At 47.0% G+C, this 19,445-nt stretch overlaps 2 protein-coding genes across 8 annotated transcripts; both read right to left on the reverse strand.

Annotated features, from left to right (window-relative positions):
• Window positions 1-1,195: 1,195 nt before the first annotated feature.
• dedd (death effector domain containing) lies at window positions 1,196-9,225 on the reverse strand. 6 transcript variants are annotated; one of them, XM_056421965.1, is made up of 6 exons: window positions 8,909-9,225; window positions 5,533-5,601; window positions 4,700-5,282; window positions 4,142-4,243; window positions 3,942-4,076; window positions 1,196-3,004 (listed from the first exon to the last, which is right to left on the reverse strand). In XM_056421965.1, exons 3-6 carry the CDS (start codon window positions 5,238-5,240, stop codon window positions 2,607-2,609), a joined length of 1,176 nt encoding a protein of 391 aa, XP_056277940.1. In that variant the 5' UTR covers window positions 5,241-5,282; window positions 5,533-5,601; window positions 8,909-9,225; the 3' UTR covers window positions 1,196-2,606. The 6 variants fall into 6 exon arrangements, 5 of the variants coding, with proteins under 5 accessions (XP_056277940.1, XP_056277938.1, XP_056277939.1 ...); XM_056421963.1 differs by having other exon boundaries at window positions 4,700-5,429; XM_056421964.1 differs by lacking the exon at window positions 8,909-9,225 and having other exon boundaries at window positions 5,533-8,896.
• Window positions 9,226-11,295: 2,070 nt separating this feature from the next.
• On the reverse strand, window positions 11,296-18,412 carry si:ch211-218o21.4 (protein FAM107B). 2 transcript variants are annotated; one of them, XM_056421984.1, is made up of 4 exons: window positions 18,240-18,412; window positions 16,032-16,134; window positions 12,372-12,513; window positions 11,296-11,547 (listed from the first exon to the last, which is right to left on the reverse strand). In XM_056421984.1, exons 1-4 carry the CDS (start codon window positions 18,289-18,291, stop codon window positions 11,428-11,430), a joined length of 417 nt encoding a protein of 138 aa, XP_056277959.1. In that variant the 5' UTR covers window positions 18,292-18,412; the 3' UTR covers window positions 11,296-11,427. The 2 variants fall into 2 exon arrangements, 1 of the variants encoding a protein (XP_056277959.1); XR_008832709.1 differs by lacking the exons at window positions 11,296-11,547; window positions 12,372-12,513 and adding exons at window positions 15,228-15,560; window positions 15,668-15,755.
• Window positions 18,413-19,445: the final 1,033 nt, after the last annotated feature.

Genomic DNA, 19,445 nt, shown 5'->3' on the forward strand with positions numbered 1-19,445 from the left:
CGGGCCCTGTCGGAGGTACCAGCTACCGCTGCTCCGGCTCCATCCCGGCCGGTCCCGGCTCCCCGTTCCCCGGCCCGGCGGGCGTCAGCTCCCCGTCCCGAACCCCAGAGCCCCCACATCCTGAGCCCGGTCCCTCAGAGCCCCCTCTTCCCGAGCCCGGTCCCCCAGAGCCCCTCCTCCGCCCAAGCTCTCATGGGGGGGGGAGGGGGAGTAGGTTAGGCCGGATGGAGCCCCGGCCTAAATCGAGTGGTGGGGAGTGTGGCAGCTGTGTCTGATTTGGCCTCGGCTGCTGGTGATTGGCAATCACTCAGCAGCCGAGGCCACCCTTATAAAAGCTCCCACTTGAGAGTGGAGGGGGAGGTGAGCAGAGGCGCGTGTTTTGCGGTCTGCTCGGTGTCGTGTGTGCGGAATAAAACATGTCTTTGAACCAAACCTCTTGCTGTCTGGTGGATCCTTGGTGCTGGGGGGGGAAACCCACGGGTGGCGGCCTCAGGCGTACTACAATGATCAATTATGATGTATTTATTTAGCCTTTAATAATATAAATTATATTTATTCAACCCTTAATATTATTAATTATGCTGTATTTATTTTACACTTGGAGGCAGTCAATGCTTGAAGCGGACATTATTGACGATACAGTCCTGCCTCCAGGACCTTATTGCTTAAATATTCACCATCTAGATCAATAAGTAGGACCAGCAGTTTCATTATTTTAATAAAGTCAATAACTTTAAAACCATTTCATGTATTAATCTACCTGTGAGACACGGAGGGACATGCAGCAGAGACACACCGTCACCTACATGATACTGAGTGAGTGTGTAGTGAAATTAAACGAGCATTGTTATATTTGGTACAAATATTCCCATATCTTGTAAAAGCTAGAGTTGTAGTTCATCGTTTGGCTATCTACACGTGTTTAAATGTTTACTAAAGTTTGCCGGTTACAAAATGTTAAATAATGTCGTCACACGAACAGCGTTGTGATTGGTCGATGATGTCACTGAAACACGTCCAAAGGTACTTTAAAAGTATTAGTGTCGAATACAAAATGTTTTTAAACAATTTGGAGTTTAGAACTTGCCGCCGGCGCCCCCTAGCTGTCACTTATATTCCACGCGGGGCGTGTGGTCCAGGGATCTTTGAGCAGGTGATGGAGGGGCGACAGCGTCAATCACTACTCACACACAGAAACAGTCTGGTACTTTAATAGTATTTAAAGTGTCTCATAAAAACATCTGTTCAACACAATCTGGAGATTTTGAACATGGACGACGGCGCCCCCTAGCTGTCGACCCGGGTAGTGCGCACACATTGGACTGCCACACATCACGTGACGCACAGGGTCCTGCAGCTCCGTGAGGCTGTCAGTCCCTCATGAAACCAGCTGGAGGCTCACGGCGACGCAGCTTCGGTTTCATAATCCACTGAATATGAATCATAACAAGTGATTCTCAATCCAATTAAAACATTTTGACAAATGCTTTGAATACAAATGATATAAGACATTAATAACGTGATAACTGCAGACCTGGCGGGACCTTTTTGAAGTGATGAAAGCTCAACAACGTCCAGCTCAGATTATGATTACAGAACCATAAAGACTCATTCATGTAGTTTTATGTCAACGTGTGCAGCTGTGACAACACGCCAACAACACGCTTACACCAGGAAGGTGTGCCTAATAAAGTGGTCACTTTGTGTATTTCTTTGTGTGTTATTAGTAACGTGTCAGTCCCTCCTCAGGTGGACGGTGGGTATGTAACACTCCCCTGTCGGCGTGGTGACGGGAGACGTCCGTCTGTACGGACGCACAGCGAGACTTTGTTCTGTTACAGAACCGGAGGAGAATAAAACAAACCCGATCTGGTCTGTGGAGACATTAACATGATTATTATGCTTTTACAGACACTGCTGAGAGAGAGGAGACGAGAGAGGAGATGAGATAGAGGAGACGAGAGAAAGGAGACAAGACGAGATGAGATAGAGGAGACGAGATAGAGGAGACAAGAGGGAGGAGAGGAGGACAACAAAACAATTAAACTCATCGTTTATAAATCCAAACCAATTTTAAATGTTTCACTGAACACATTAAAACACAACAGTGACATGAGGTCATGTGACCATGAGGTCATGTGACCAGCTGCTGGTACCAACACAACGACGTCACAGTGAGCCAATAATAATAAAATAATAAAGACGTTCATCTCTACAGACGAGTGTGGACTCATTGAGAACAACAGACACACAACAGACACTGCAGCCTGAAGGCCTCACTCACCACAGGGTTGTTGTTGTTGACGTGTGAAATGTAGTTTTTCATAACCGAAAACAAATAGTAAGCATCAAGAAAGCAACGTACTTTATTTATGACACAGGCGATTCCGCTGGCTGTGAGTAAAGGATTCTGTTGTTGTTGTTGTTGTTGATCCGGGTGTGTAAAGGCCTCAGGTCCTTCCTCACCGTCGTGCACCTGAAGCGTCCGGTGAGACTCCTCCAGGAGGTCACAACTACACCAGAGACAACACGGGGCGACGCCTCCTGCCAGGTCCGTGACCTTTGACCTCAGCCGTCCAGGTACAAGTCCTCTAGTTCCTCTCGGTCTAGGAGAGGCGGTCCTTGGCGGCCCCCGGGGGCGGGGCCACCAGGTTGCGCAGCAGCTTGCGGCGGCCCGCCTGGTAGTCCTCCTCGTCCACGTTGACCAGCAGCTTGATGGCCTCGTGGCCCACGGCCTGCTTCAGGGAGTCCGTGATGAACACGCCCTTCAGGGCCTCCAGCAGCGAGCCGTTGATGTAGTCCCTCCAGAAGGCGTCCAGGTAGGTGAGCTCGGAGAACTTGATGTCGCAGATGATGGAGCCCAGGTCCCGCGACTTCAGGATGGTGTTGGCCTGGTTGAAGCGCTCAAACTGCCGCTCCACCGCCTCCTGCTTGTTGGAGAACACGTTGCCTAGCAACGCAGACTCGTGCTGGCAGTACTCGGCCCGGACCCGGAGGCGGATGTCTGGGGGAACACCGGGACCCGTGAGTAACACCCACACGCCATAGCAACCAGCCATAGCGACCACACATAGCAACCAGACACAGCGACCAGCCACAGCAACCAGCCACAGCAACCAGCCACAGCAACCAGACACAGCAACCAGACACAGCAACCAGACACAGCAACCAGCCATAGCAACCAGCCATAGCAACCAGACACAGCGACCAGCAACCAGCCACAGCAACCAGCCACAGCAACCAGCCACAGCAACCAGACACAGCAACCAGACACAGCAACCAGACACAGCAACCAGACACAGCAACCACACACAGCAACCACACACAGCAACCACACACAGCAACCACACACAGCAACCACACATAGCAACCACACATAGCAACCACACATAGCAACCAGACATAACAACCAGACATAGCAACCACACACAGCAACCAGCCACAGCAACCAGCCACAGCAACCAGACACAGCAACCAGCCATAGCAACCAGACACAACAACCAGACACAGCAACCACACATAGCAACCAGCCATAGCAACCAGCCATAGCAACCAGCCATAGCAACCAGCCATAGCAGCCAGACACAGCAGCCAGACACAGCAACCAGACACAGCAACCAGACACAGCAACCAGACACAGCAACCAGACACAGCAACCAGCCATAGCAACCAGCCATAGCAACCAGCCATAGCAACCAGACACAGCAACCAGACACAGCAACCAGCCATAGCAACCAGCCATAGCAACCAGCCACAGCAACCAGACACAGCAACCAGACACAGCAACCGGAAATAGCAACCAGACACAGCAACCAGCCATAGCAATCAGACACAGCAACCAGACACAGCAACCACACATAGCAACCACACATAGCAACCAGACATAGTATGACCATAGCATGACCATGTGTGTGTGTGTGTGTGTGTGTGTGTGTGTTTACCACACGTCTGCTTCTCCCGGCAGTCGGCCGAGTTGTGACTCCTCCGTTTACGGCTCTGAACCAGGGGGGCTGGTTTTGTCCGGGGGGGTCCGACATGGGGTCCTGATGGGGAGCAGCACAGGACCGGCTGAGGCCCTGGAGACACGAGGGCCACAGTGTTAGTCATCACGCCACGCACACGCACACGCACACGCACACACCTGTCCTCCTGTGAGGCGTGTCTTTGCTCTGCGCCGCTCCTCTCGGGGAGATGTAGCGCACCGACGTGTCCTCCAGGTACTTGTCCACCGGGTCGGGACAGACTGGAGACACAAAGGTCAAAGGTCATCACGGTCACAGCGTGGGACACAGAGACACCGCCGCCGCCATTATGCATGATGACTACAAGACGAGGACATTGGGTTGGTGGATCTTACAGAACCCTGGTTCTAAGGGTTCTGTGTGGAACCGGACACGGTGGCACCTCCACGTCTTTATAAACTAATCTGATTAACAACAAAAAGCCGGAACACGTACGGTAATAATAAAAACAAACATTTTGGTCAGAACCAATAGGACTGAGGCCTTTTAGTAAACAAACATTCAACAACAAGACGTCAGCGCTCGGCACGAATGATAACAACAACAAAAATACGTGTTCATGATAAACGAGATGGTGAAAGACATTCCCGAGTCCAACAGAGAATCCAGACTGGGCTTTAAGACGTTAAACCCCAGTCGGTGCTTGGAGGCGTGGCCTCAGCGATGACATCACTCACCGGCCTGCCGCTTCCTGAGCGTGACGTAGGGCAGCAGGTCGTGGCGCGTGATGATCCTCAGTAGCTGCAGGACGTGTCTGAAGTTGGTCTCGTCGCAGCGGCCTTGGCGCTCCAGGGCGAGCAGGAAGTCGCGGCCGCTCCGGATGCCGCCGCGCTCGTACTCGTCGATGACGTCGACGAACAGGAAGGACAGAACCCGGACGTCGCGGTGGGTCAGCTGGGCGCCGACGATGTCGAACATGCGGTGCAGCGAGTACAGCCCGTGGGAGTTGTCCACCGCCTCCTCGGGCCACGGCTCGAAGCCGCCGTCTCTTTTGGACAGGCGGGGGTTGGGGCAGGAGGCGGGGACCGTCCTGCTCGCCACTTCTCCGCCGGCCGCCGCCGCGCCCGAGCAGCCGGGCCGAGCCGTCGGCGCCCGGTGGTCCAGGCCGCTGTGGCCGGAGTCCAGCTGGTTGGCCTGGATGTGAGGCCGGGCCTGCTGGGCGGAGGAGGCCAGCTGGGGGGGCAGAACATTGGGGAGCTGAGGCTGCTGAGAGGTCATCTCAGGGTCACAAGGTCAGGGACACTTTGACCCCCACGGCGTCTGCTCATGAGCACAAAGGTTTACAATCACCGCCAGGTATCAAGAAGCACACGGGTCACCTGAGTCCGCCTTCGATTAGAGAAGTTACGCCACCGTTATAAACTCCGTTACAAAAGACTCTTATTCACCGGGTGTCTCCATAAATGTCTAGAAATAAATAACATTTTAAAAGAAGAAGAAATTAGTCCTTAGAGTGAACTCTCAGACAAACACATTTGACTTTTTAAATGCTTTATAAATCCATAGTTACCTGATGCGTAGGCCGGGTAAGGATCCGTCTAGGCCCGGCGCATGGTCGTCCCAAACCAGCACGAGACAACTGGGGTCAAATAAATCATATACATCAAATATTAAAGATGAAAACGTTGCTGTGTTTATGAATTCCTGAGAGTGTAACCCCGTGTGACCCCGATCTCGGAGACGTTCATATCGAGGGTCAGAGTGAGCTGCATGTTCACATCACTGCAGCTGGTCGGATGAATTGTTTTCACAGCTTTTAGACTCCTTGGAAAACACAGGTTGGGTTTATTGTGCCGACTGTGGTACGTTATGAATGTGTTCATGTCTGCAACCATTCGGACTCCAAACCAAAAAGGAAAACTTTCCATGATCTAAGAAATGTGACGCAACGCTGCGCTCCTACGACATCGAGATGATCAGCGTCGCCGTCAGTCAGAGGAAGAGGGGCGGCGGTTCGATCCCCAGCTCTGCTAGTCTCTGCCGATGTGTCTTTGAGCAAGACACAGAACCCCAGATTGTCTCCTGCCGCTGTCTTAATCTATGGACTCTCCAAAGAAACTCTTGCACACATGAGGCACCTTCAATAAGAACATCCTGACGCGTCTCTACGATGCAAAGCAACCGAAACAGAGCCGACAGCATCGGAGTAAACGACGCTTGAGGGCATCAACAGTCCACAGACACGTGTGTGAGGCGGGGAAAGGACAAACGGTGTATGAAGTTATATCGTGTTCACGCGTCTTATATTTGAAAGAGTAGTTGACTGTCACCGTGACTCATTAATTTATATTCAACAAAGTTGCACTGGAATAATTTGAATGTGAAAAATGTTGGTGGTCATAATACCAAAAATAGTGCTTTCCAGAAGAGAGATGCATGAAATAATCAACTTTCACTGTGACATATGATGTTGTTCTGATTTGTTCTCAAATTTAAATTTAAAAAACTGAATTGTAACGACGGAGTTGGGTTAATATTTGTGAGCCTTACGACCTGAACATGTGAAATGCTCGATGAGTTGTGATTATGTTACGTTGGTTTCCTTCCGGTAAATATATTGAAAAATATAAATATTTGATTTGAGTTATGAAAAGTGAGCGTACGACTGGATAAGTGAGATTATACTTCAAGAGTTGTGTTTGCAAGCGGATGTTGTCGGACATGTGAACGTCCCTCCAGGTGATCCACCTGTTGACCGATGAGCCTCTCTGAGGTTTGAGTGCTGCTGCCCGTCCACTGCGGTCACCCCGAGGGAACACATGAAGAACACTGATGTGTGTGTGTGTGTGTGTGTGTCTACGGGCGTCTGGGGAACACGGTTCATGAACACATGAACACTGATGTGTGTGTGTGTGTGTGTGTGTGTCTCTATGGGCGTCAGAGGAACACTGGGTTCATGAACACATGAACACTGATGTGTGTGTGTGTGTGTGTGTGTGTGTGTCTATGGGCGTCTGGGGAACACGGTTCATTAACACATGAACACTGATGTGTGTGTGTGTGTGTGTGTGTGTGTCTATGGGCGTCAGGGGAACACGGTTCATGAACACATGAACACTGATGTGTGTGTGTGTGTGTGTGTGTCTATGGGCGTCAGGGGAACACGGTTCATTAACACTGGTGTGTGTGTGTGTGTCTACGGGCGTCTGGGGAACACGGTTCATGAACACATGAACACTGATGTGTGTGTGTGTGTGTGTGTGTGTCTCTATGGGCGTCAGGGGAACACTGGGTTCATTAACACATGAACACTGATGTGTGTGTGTGTGTGTGTGTGTGTCTATGGGCGTCTGGGGAACACGGTTCATGAACACATGAACACTGATGTGTGTGTGTGTGTGTGTGTGTGTGTGTGTGTCTATGGGCGTCAGAGGAACACTGGGTTCATTAACACATGAACACTGATGTGTGTGTGTGTGTGTGTGTCTATGGGCATCTGGGGAACACGGTTCATGAACACATGAACACTGATGTGTGTGTGTGTGTCTATGGGCGTCAGAGGAACACTGGGTTCATGAACACATGAACACTGATGTGTGTGTGTGTGTGTGTGTGTGTGTCTATGGGCGTCAGAGGAACACTGGGTTCATTAACACATGAACACTGATGTGTGTGTGTGTGTGTGTGTGTGTGTGTGTGTGTGTGTCTATGGGCGTCAGGGGAACACGGTTCATTAACACATGAACACTGATGTGTGTGTGTGTGTGTGTGTGTGTGTGTCTATGGGCGTCAGGGGAACACTGGGTTCATTAACACATGAACACTGATGTGTGTGTGTGTGTGTGTGTGTGTGTGTGTCTATGGGCGTCAGGGGAATTGTTGCCAGGTCTGCGGTTTTCCCGCGGAATTGGGCTACTTTTGAAGTGTTGCCGCTGGTTGAATTCTTGTCCGCTGGTTCGGGTAGACCTATTTTGCATGCAAATTACATGAATATCTTTAAATAAAAATCCATATTTTAAATGAAATAATTTATTTATACCCAAATCCTAACAAACTGACTCCAGATCAGCACGCCCCCCCCCCCCCCCCCCCCCGTGGGTCACTTTCCTCTCTCAGGGGGCTTCATGAAGGAGTCATGATTGGCCATTGGGCTGGTTTTTGGGCTGGTTTTGTCACAGACCTGGCAACCCTGGTCAGGGGAACACTGGGTTCATGAACACGTACATGTGGCCTCCTGTCACGTGTCCTTGTTCAATGTGAAAGGTGAACAATATGTTTTAACACGCAGTATTGTAAACACGGGGGTATCTGAGGGGTTTCCTCTCACCAAAGGGGGCTTAAGGGCCCCGTGGAGCCGTTCTGTCTTCAGCTCATGAACCTGTCAAACCTCGTGTCCGGTTGTACTTCTGATCAGTTTCTCTGTTAACCCGTTTAACCTGTCACCAGGAGAGCACAGCTCGTCATAATAATGACTCATTCATGGTGAAAACACGACATTATCATCATAAGGCCGCTCGGACTACAAACGGTCAGCTAAGGCTAATGTAGCTAACTAAAGCTTATTTAGCTTATTTGTAATAACGCTGGTTTGCCAAATGAATAACTCATTGAGAGTTTCAACTTTAGACCTAGTAAACAAATCACACACTAAATAATATATTCAGCTATTTAGGAAGATATATAACAAGCTAACAAGTAACGTTAGCTAACGCTAGCTGCCTAGCGGAAGTTAGTTAAGGTATCAAGAGTGATCTAGACATTAAGAGTAGATGCCAGATATCGATGTGTGATCGCGGACGTTCCCCACAGGTACAGGCTCTCCGGTCCAGTCGGAACTCACTCCGGTGTCTGTCGTGCTCGTTTCCCCGTCCGCGTTAACGTTACGCAAACCAACTTTGTATATAAACAACGTAAAGCAGACAAACCAGGTGCATCGTTCACATTACCTCCTCCTGCCTCCTGGAAGCTCCTTGGCGGGTCCGCCAGTCACAGGCAGCTCCCCAGAGCCCGGGAGCGCGGAGAAGCTTCTTCTAGGGCAGAACACGGGTCCGTGTTGTTGTTTTGATCGAGTCCCCGATAGAGACGTCACACATAACCGCAACGTGTCCACTCCCCTCGGTGTGCAACGCGGCTTCTTTCAGGCCGGGTGCGACAGTTGTATTAATTGGTTTTGGCCCTCAGACACACATCGTGTGTAAAATAAGGAGACAAGTTTCGATCTTCAGCTAAAATGAAAGACCTTCCAGATCACCATTCCAGTTCACTTCCGGTGTTGCTCTTCTTCTTCTGCGTGTGGATTTCTGGTAGTGTTTAGACGCCGTCAAACGTGTTGCTGCCCCCCGCAGGATGCAGAGTGAACTGTCGAGTCACGCCTCACATACTGCCCTGCATAATAAAGAAATTTAAAGGCTCATATTGAGATCAGATAGTGGTTTTCAAGAGAGTATTTTTCTACCTACGTAACATTTTAAATTAATAAATAAATATAATTCTTCTCCTCACCTACAAAGCCTTGATTGGTGATGCGCCATCATAACTTAAGGAGCTTGGAGTACCATATTCTATATTGCCCCACTAGAGGGCTTTTAGTACCATATTACCCCACCAGAGAGCTTGTAGTACCATATTGCCCCACTAGAGGGCTTGTAGTACCATGTTACCCCACTAGAGAGATTGTAGTACCATGTTACCCCACTAGAGAGCTTGTAGTTCCATGTTACCCCACTAGAGAGCTTGTAGTACCATATTACCCCACTAGAGAGCTTGTAGTACCATATTACCCCACTAGAGAGCTTGTAGTACCATATTACCCACTAGAGAGCTTGTAGTACCATGTTACTCCACTAGAGGGCTTGTAGTACCATGTTACCCCACTAGAGAGCTTGTAGTACCATATTACCCCACTAGAGAGCTTGTAGTACCATGTTACCCCACTAGAGAGCTTGTAGTACCATATTACTCCACTAGAGAGCTTGTAGTACCATGTTACCCCACTAGAGAGCTTGTAGTACCATGTTACCCCACTAGAGAGCTTGTAGTACCATATTACCCCACTAGAGAGCTTGTAGTACCATGTTACCCCACTAGAGAGCTTGTAGTACCATATTACCCCACTAGAGAGCTTGTAGTACCATATTACCCCACTAGAGAGCTTGTAGTACCATATTACTCCACTAGAGAGCTTGTAGTACCATGTTACCCCACTAGAGAGCTTGTAGTATCATATTACCCCACTAGAGAGCTTGTAGTACCATATTACCCACTAGAGAGCTTGTAGTACCATGTTACCCCACTAGAGAGCTTGTAGTACCATATTACCCCACTAGAGAGCTTGTAGTACCATATTACCCCACTAGAGAGCTTGTAGTACCATATTACCCCACTAGAGAGCTTGTAGTACCATATTACCCCACTAGAGAGCTTGTAGTACCATGTTACCACACTAGAGAGCTTGTAGTACCATGTTACCCCACTAGAGAGCTTGTAGTACCATATTACCCCACTAGAGAGCTTGTAGTACCATGTTACCCCACTAGAGAGCTTGTAGTACCATATTACCCCACTAGAGAGCTTGTAGTACCATATTACCCCACTAGAGGGCGTGTAGTACCATATTACTCCACTAGAGGGCTTGTAGTACCATATTACCCCACTAGAGAGCTTGTAGTACCATATTACCCCACTAGAGAGCTTGTAGTACCATATTACCCCACTAGAGGGCGTGTAGTACCATGTTACCCCACTAGAGAGCTTGTAGTACCATATTACCCCACTAGAGAGCTTGTAGTACCATATTACCCCACTAGAGGGCGTGTAGTACCATGTTACCCCACTAGAGAGCTTGTAGTACCATATTACCCCACTAGAGAGCTTGTAGTACCATATTACCCCACTAGAGGGCGTGTAGTACCATATTGCCCCACTAGAGAGCTGCATCACTAAATGCAGGGCTACTTGTGGTCCCTAGAGTAAAGTAGGAGGAGCCAGAGCCTTCCGGTATCAAGCTCCTCCTCTTTTATGGAACCAGCTCCACCTTCAGTCCTGGAGACTCCGCCCCCTCATGTAGACTGAAGACTTTCCCCTTGATGGTCTTATGGTTAGGGCTGAATCCGGTTCACCTGGCCTATAGGGTTAGGGTTAGTCAACCAAATACACTTTATATGTCTTCAGAAACAACTATCAGATTATATACATTTCTTGAATGGAGAAGAATACAATAGTTTTATTAGTTGAGATCATAGAGACATCTTTGACGTTCAGAGATCACACACAACAGACTTGATATACACCATCAAGCATAAATACATATACATATATCTGACAACACTAATCTGGTTCCTTACATAAAATAATACGTCTCCATAAGTATTTACAAATGTGTCCTAAATTCATTGATGGATAAATGGTCTTCCAGCAGCTCGTGGATGCTCTTGCACATGAAGCTTCTCGTCCGGTTCTTCGGCCTTCAGGTGTTCCCGGCCTTGTTCTGCATGGCCGAGTGGATCTTTCTGAGGTTCTGTCGGACTCGAACAAGCTCCACTAACTTGGCCTCCTCTCGTACCTTCTCCTCTGTTTCCCTCTCCCTCTGACAAGAGAAAAGAAGAATCATTGCACTACGTATAAGTATATCAGTTCTGTCTGCATGTTCTCATGATCCGATTATAATCTGCATATGAACCATAATAACAAATAGTGATATGAGACATCGTTAGTACATCGTATTTAATCCTGCGTGTTTAATACTGAACGATGAGGCAGTTCAGTGGCTTCATTCTCTGAGACGATCTTGTGGTTTCACTTTGATATTCCCTTCCTTTCCATTCCATTATCCATACCGATTATCCTCATTTGATATTCCTTCTTTAATTTATACTCCTATATTATTATGTATACCTATAATTCATAAGGAGTTAGGAAAAGACATCCGCAACGTTTATCGTTCCTTCCCCTCTTTCCTTGACCCGGGGACGAATTCCTCACAGTTCAAGAAAACTTGTTTAGGAGCTCATTATTTAACTATTCGACCTCTTATATGAATCTCATGGATTGCATTAAATCTTCAGCTAATTTTGACTTTATCCTTTAATTCAAGTGAAATCTCTGAAACTGAACTGGATGAACAATGCGTTCTGTCTCCAAGTGTTTCCCAAACTCCACAACGAAGCTTTAACATCACCATGGAGAGAAAGACGTTAGCATGGTGGGGGAGGGGCAGTCCAGCTCCTCCATCCCCGACAAGGTGAGGTGAACCTTTGGATAACATTATAACCTTCATTCTCGCTATCATCTTTAGCTTGGGTTTGATCCCTTGAGGCAACTCACTTTATATTTGTTGTGAAAGCTCCTTGTGATTCTATAAAGACTTATAGTTAAGATGTATAATTTAGACGTATATTTAAGACGTGGTACCTCCAGTTGTTTCTGTTGCCGTCTGAGCAGCACGTCCTCCAGAGCGGTCCTGCTCTGGCCTTCCTCCTCCTGGTCACTCTGGACCCTCTTCCTGCGCTCCATCGCCCGCTGTAGTTCTGATCGGCTGCTCAGCGCCACGCCCCTAAACCCACGAAGAAGAGTCAGCGTGAGAACGCGTACGATGCAACCGGCTCTCCTGGGGTGTGAGACACAACAGGGAGCCAGCAGCCAAACCCTCATCACTGTGACTCACCGGGTCGAATGAGTACCTCCAACACCACTGTAAAGAATCTTGGCGTTATCTTTGATCGGGACTTGTCCTTTAACTCCCACGTAAAGCAAATCTCAAGGACTGCATTCTTTCATCTACGTAATATTTCAAAAATCAGGCACATCTTGTCTCAAAAAGATGCAGAAAAATTGGTTCACGCGTTCGTTACTTCGAGACTGGATTACTGCAACTCCTTATTAGCAGGCTGCTCTAATAAATCTCTTAGGTCCCTCCAGTTGATCCAGAATGCTGCAGCTCGTGTTCTCACTAAAACTAAGAAAAGAGATCACATCACTCCTGCACTAGCTGCTCTGCACTGGCTCCCAGTAAAATCAAGAATCACTTTTAAAATTCTTCTCTTAACCTACAAAGCCTTGATTGGTGATGCTCCATCATATCTTAAGGAGCTTGTCGTACCATATTGCCCCACTAGAGAGCTACGCTCACTAAATGCGGGACTACTTGTAGTTCCTAGAGTCTTAAAAAGTAGAATGGGAGCCAGAGCCTTTAGTTATCAAGCTCCTCTTTTATGGAACCAGCTTCCAATTTCAGTCCGGGAGGCAGACACAGTCACCTCGTTTAAGAGTAGACTTAAGACCTTCCTCTTTGACAGAGCTTATAGTTAGGGCTGAATCAGGTTTGCCCTGGTCCAGCCCCTTGATATGCTGCTATAGGCTTATAGCTGCCGGGGACGTTTTAGGATGCACTGAGTACCTATCTCCTCTTTTTCTCTCCTTAAGGATGAATTTTCATCTCTCAATCACACGTTACTAACTCTGCTTTCTCCCCGGAAGTCCTTTTGACTTTACGTCTCATGGGGTCATCGGACCCTATGAGACGGCATAGATCCTATCTGCCTGATGGATCGTCTGGGTCGTGGAATTCCTGCTCATGACTACGCCACTGTCCTGTTGAGACTCCGCCCCTCCTCCTCCCACCGCCATCTGCCTGATGGATCGTGGAGGTCTCCATCGTGGAATATGCCTACTATGAACTATTCATACACTCTGTCATATTCATTGAATGTATTTTAACTCTAAATCTGTCCTTCTGTACACATTACATCTATTGCATCTGTCCATCCTAGGAGAGGGATCCTCCTCTGTTGCTCTCCTGCAGGTTTCTTCCTTTTTTCCCCTGAAGGGTTATTTGGGAGTTTTTCCTGGTCCGATGTGAGGTTTTGGGGCAGGGATGTCTATGTGTACAGATTGTAAAGCACTCCGAGACAAATTTGTAATTTGTGAAATTGGGCTATACAAATAAACTGAATTGAATTGAATGTATCCCAATATGCCAAATCAATAAGTCTCCAACAGAGATGGAGTAATCAATACCAGTGATGAGATCAAAGCTGGATTATCATTATTATTCGACTACATCCACTGCTGCTGTTTGTCGTAGTCGCACTTCTTTTATCACAACTCATTATGAGAATAATTGTGTTCATTGAATGTGTCGTAACTCTGTTTGTTCATTCTGTACACATCCTGGTCCGATGGGAGGTCAGAGGTCAGAGGTCAGGGGATGTCGTGTGTACAGATTGTAAAAACCCTGTGAGGATCATTTGTGATTTCGGGATGACAAAAAACACTTTAGATGTTAAACATTTGGCCTGAGTGCATTTTGAGGTTGACTCTCCTCTTTCCTTCCCCCTCTTCCTCTTAGATGCAAAACATTCTCTCTGTGACTTTACTGTACATCTTAGTCTGCTGACTTGTAACAGAACCGTCTGGCTCAACATGGACCCATCGGATGCAGTCCGCCTCCACAAAGCCACCGCAGACCTTCTGCATGCCCTCACAGATCGGGGTCATCTCATGGCCATCATGATCTCCCCCTCCGTGACTAACAGACTCATTAATAGGACTAACTGCATCATTAAAGGATTAAAGGCCAGACCAGCCACCCCGAGCATCCGCCTGTAACTCCTGCTTAACTCGGGAGCCCTACTAGTCCACACCGGAGAACATCGGGATCGCTCTGCCTTTGCGAGGCCGTCTCGGGTGGATTCTGTTGATGACCTTTCTGACCTCTCAGTTAGCTCACGAGGTGCTCGTCGGCATCTTTTGTCGTGGAACTGGTTTGTTTGTGGAGTTCCGGACGTTAGCAGCAGGTGGAATGAAGGAGCTTTGCAAAGGGTTCTCCTGAAGGGGCTTAGCCCGGTGATTCTCAAAGTGTGGGGCGCGCACCTCTAGTGGGGCGCGATGGTATTACAGGTTGAATTAAGATTGTCCGTATCAAGCCTGCAACCCGGTTTTTAAAAACTTGTAGTGCACAGCTCATTGGAGCCTTTAGTACTGACACAACCTGATGGCTCACACATGTCTAAACTAGTTTGGTGTTGCAAAGGTTGCAGGTTTTTGTTGTTTAGAAAATATATGCAGAGACTCAGTAAAACTCTGTTTTGCCAAATATTTAAACTTGTTTTGTTGAGTTTTTCACAGGTTAACTTTATTGTTATTATCTTGAAAAGATATTCAGTGCAAGACAGGTTAACTGCATTAAAAATAAACAATTTGTCGGTCAAATATTAGTTGTTTTTTTGCTTTATTTGGGTTGTTCTGACAAAGTAATTTCACATTTTATTAGTTTCTGCCTGATGGAGGAATCTGGTTTACTAGAAAGTGATTACAAAGTGATTTTATTATTTGAAAAAGCACAAAAAGTTGTTATTTCAATAACAATTCATCAATGTTACAATTTTGTTGGGGCGGTGGCGCATGAACTTCCCCCGAAGTGGAGCTTAAAGAACAAGCTTGAGAACCACTGGCTCAGCCAGTCAGTGAAGTGTGAGCTGACCACCAGAGATGAGTCCTCTTAGACACGAACCGTCAGGGCAGACGACCGTCTTCAGGGATGCTGCAGGTTACTAACGCTTACTCTGTTATGTTATTCATTCTGTTGTAATTCTGTCCATCCTGGGAGAGGAATACATCACACATTGTAAAGCCCTCTGAGGTAAGATGTTGGGCTATCCAAAATCAAATTGATTTAATTGAATTAAAGATCTGTTGCTTTCACTGACCCAGTGTGTGCTAGCATGTGGACGCCAGGTCAGTGCTCCTCTTAGGATATCACTTTACACTGATGCATGCTACCAGTGGCCTAGCGAGCTGCAGCATGGAGAGAAGGTGTATGGTTGCACATTTGTGAGAAAAAGAAAGAGACTCATGTATTCTTAATACACCTGACTGAGGAGAGAGGCATAAAAGGCTTTTTTTTTGTACAATCGACACACAAGCACATACATTTTTACAAAAAGTGTCAAGACAGTTCAATAGCCTTTTGCTCATACGATCACATGACTATAGAATAATGCTGGTAAAGCTTGTGTTCGTAAAGAAATCACATCAGATCTGACTGTTGTGCTGCTCCTGTGTGGTACCTACCTATTGTGAGCCAATAGCAGCTCCTTGTGGAGCTCGTTGTGAGTCCTGGAGGTCTTAACGGGGGTTGACTGCTCAGAAGAGGCTTCGGCATTGTGTCCGTTATCTGGCAGAGAAATGGTTTTAAAAAGCATGTCAAACACATCAAAACAGCACCGACAGTTTCCTCCAGCGCAGAAGGTCAGTGGAACTGCCCGGAGAGCGGCAGAGGGCAGTTCCCAAAGTCCAGCTACACTCACGACTGACCGAGAACCCGGTGGCGGACACCGGGGGTGAGGGAAGCTGTGAGCTGGAGAAGGATCATGCCTGGTTGGCTGAGAGGTACCGGCAGGCCAGAAGGGCTGCGGCGGTCACAGAGGCTAAAACTCGCCATGACAGGAGTTCGGGGAGGCCAGGGAGAAGACTTTCGGTTGGCCTCTAGGAGGCCCTGGCAAACTATCCGACAGGGCCTACCCTAGGCTGTTGTTAGAGGGAGGGGGCTGGACTGCTGACCGGTATGGGGACATCGTTGGATGGGGGAAAGAGCCCTTTGAGGAACTCCTAAACCAACAAGTCCCCTGCAGAGGAGGCAGGTCCTGAAGGCCCTCCGGTCTGTGCCTGCAGTCGGAGCTGTATTCTCTGCAGTCAGACACGCTCCCGGTGGGTGTTGGCCTCCGCCGGGGCGGCCCTTTGTTTCCAGTCCTGTTCATGACTTTCATGGACAGGACATTTAGGCGCAGCCGGGTGGTTGGAGACGTCAGGTTTGGGTGTGTCGGGATCACTTCTCTGCAGATAATATGGTTCTGGCGGCCTCCTCGGACCTCCGGCATTCATTGGGCGGTTTGCAACCGAGTGCGAAGCGGTGGGGATCAGAGTTTGCAACTCCAAATCTGAGGCCATGGTGCTCTGTTCTGCTTAGAATAGGAGTGAACTGAGGTGGTTCGGGTCTCTAATTGAGATTCCTCCTGGGCGCCTCCCACTGAAGGTTTCCCGGGCACGCCCAACTGGTAAGAGACCCAGGGGAAGACCCAGAACACACAGGAGGGAGAACATCTCCAGCTGGCCCAGGAATGACTTGGTATCCCTCAGAATGAGTGATGCGCAGGGAGGGAAGTCGTGGTCAGCTGCCGACTCGACCGGATCCCAGATCCCCGATGAGGACAATGGATGGATGGACAGTTCAAAAGTATCATTTTAAAACAGTGAAGATGATTAAAGAGGCAATGTGAAGCGCCACGATGAGACGAAGCACAACTCTTTTGAGGAAACATACTCACTCAAATCTGAAATTAAGGTGCAGAATAATATCCTAAGAGCCTAACATGATCAAAATCCTCAGACATTAAGTCACTGTCCAACGACGATAACAGAGAGAACTGAGCTGAACGTGGTTTCAATAAACACAAAGTCCCTAAAAACAATGTTCTCTTATTAGAAGATAAGAATATAATAGTGTGGCTCTTCGATGTCTTATTGACATCACTTAATTTAAAGCTGTTTTGAAAAAAAAAATGCATTTTCATATTTTAGCCCTGATTTCACTTAAATTGAGTGATTATTTATTTATTATTAGAGTATTATTTAATTATATAATGATTCCAGTTACAGTTTAAATCTGCAATAATAAATATTGTTTAGATATTATTAAATGTAATGTTCTATGTTGTCAGTTGTTCATATAAGGACATTAATACAACTGTTGGCTTCTTCAATACTAAATCAGCAAGTTAAACTTGGTGATGTTCCACATCTCTGCATGAGGAGATTGTCTAACTGGACATCACTGAAATGTAATTGAATACTCTTGGTTTAGGCTCACAGAACTAGAGACTGTCAAAAGCGTGTTGCATAACAAGTGTCAAACTATTTAGATAAAAACACAAACGTGTGACCACTAGTAGTTGCATGGATTTACAACGAACACAGAAGTTGCTCAATTTTCTTTTTAGTCCACAAGAGAAAAAAATATCAAAATGACTGACATGGAGAACATTCTTGAGTATATCGACGATGTAATGCAAAGCACATAAAACACGACAAAATGTGATTATTAATAAAAATGCAAACACTATGCATCTCTCATAACGCATTAAATCCTGATGCTGTGATCTTGTGTTAAGAGCTTGTTGAAATTTAAAGAGGTGACAATTTGATAAAGTACCAGCTGCTTGTAGCACTCTAAAGATAATGCAGTAGAATCTAAAGGAAGATAGATGCAGGTTTCCTCCCTACCTGAGCTGTGCTGGTCCTTCATCGGAGGCTGCCGTCTGAGCGCATGAGCCATGGTGTGGAGCTGACAGACAGTGATACTGGAGGAGCAGTGTTACTTGAGAGCCTTGGATGTGACACTGACTGCGCCTGTTGTTCAGTCACTCTGGTCCACCATAGCAATAAGTACTGCAATACTAAATACCTGTTGCAATTTTAAATACAACATTTAGGACATTGGTCAATTCTGCAAAATATACGGTACAATTAAGTGTTATTTAACGATTAAATAATATTAGTGTGCCGTTCTGCACAACGAGCAAATTGCATGTATCTTAATTCACAAATAAATACACAGTAAAAGTATTATTGGCTTCAGAAATTATAGAGATAGGTTTTCACATTTGTATGTGTTTATTTGACCATACTAAATTATAATAATACGTGAATTTAATTTGGATGAATTAGCCCTCCAATCTATACACAATATCCCATAATAACAGTGAACACGTGTGTTTAGACTTTCTTCTTAAATGTATTACAAATGTAAAGCCTAAACCACAGTTCAGACCCTTGATACAGGGCCAGGGTTGAATTACAGGTTCAAGTCTTGATTAAGTTTCTTTCCTACTGATTCTGCCAACGCTGTTCCCTTGGTTTGGGTTTTGCTCGATAGTATGTATGAACAGTGCTTGTCTATTATACACGTCACTTGGCTACTTTTTTGTGCGGTTCTTGGTTCTACCAATAAGGCGTCATCGTGGTTCTGCAGCGCAAATCGAACTGCTATGTTTGGCGACCCAGTCATTATTATAAGGAGCCAGAACACCAATGTAGTCGGAACTAAGAACCTATTCACATGTTGACATTAACTAAAAGAAGTTTAAAAGGCATAGTCTGAGGTACACAGCCAGCTGTCCTGTCTCTTTAAAAGGACTGGTCTGAAGTATCCGCCGAACAGTCCTGTCTCTTTAAAAGGCGTGGTCTGAGGTACACGCTGAGCTGTCTTGTCTCTTTAAAAGCTGTGGTCTAAAGTGTCCGGCGAGCTGTCCTGTCTCTTTAAAAGGCGTAGTCTGAAGTATCCGTTAAGTTGTCCTGTCTCTTTAAAAGGCGTAGTCTGATGTATCTGTTAAGCTGTCCTGTCTCTTTAAAAGGCGTGGTTTGAAGTATCCGTTAAGGTGTCCTGTCTCTTTAAGAAGCGTGGTCTGAAGTGTCGGTTAAGCTGTCCTG

Source organism: Pseudoliparis swirei, chromosome 9 (assembly GCF_029220125.1).
Source record: "Pseudoliparis swirei isolate HS2019 ecotype Mariana Trench chromosome 9, NWPU_hadal_v1, whole genome shotgun sequence".
NCBI classification, from domain to species: Eukaryota; Metazoa; Chordata; class Actinopteri; order Perciformes; family Liparidae; genus Pseudoliparis; species Pseudoliparis swirei.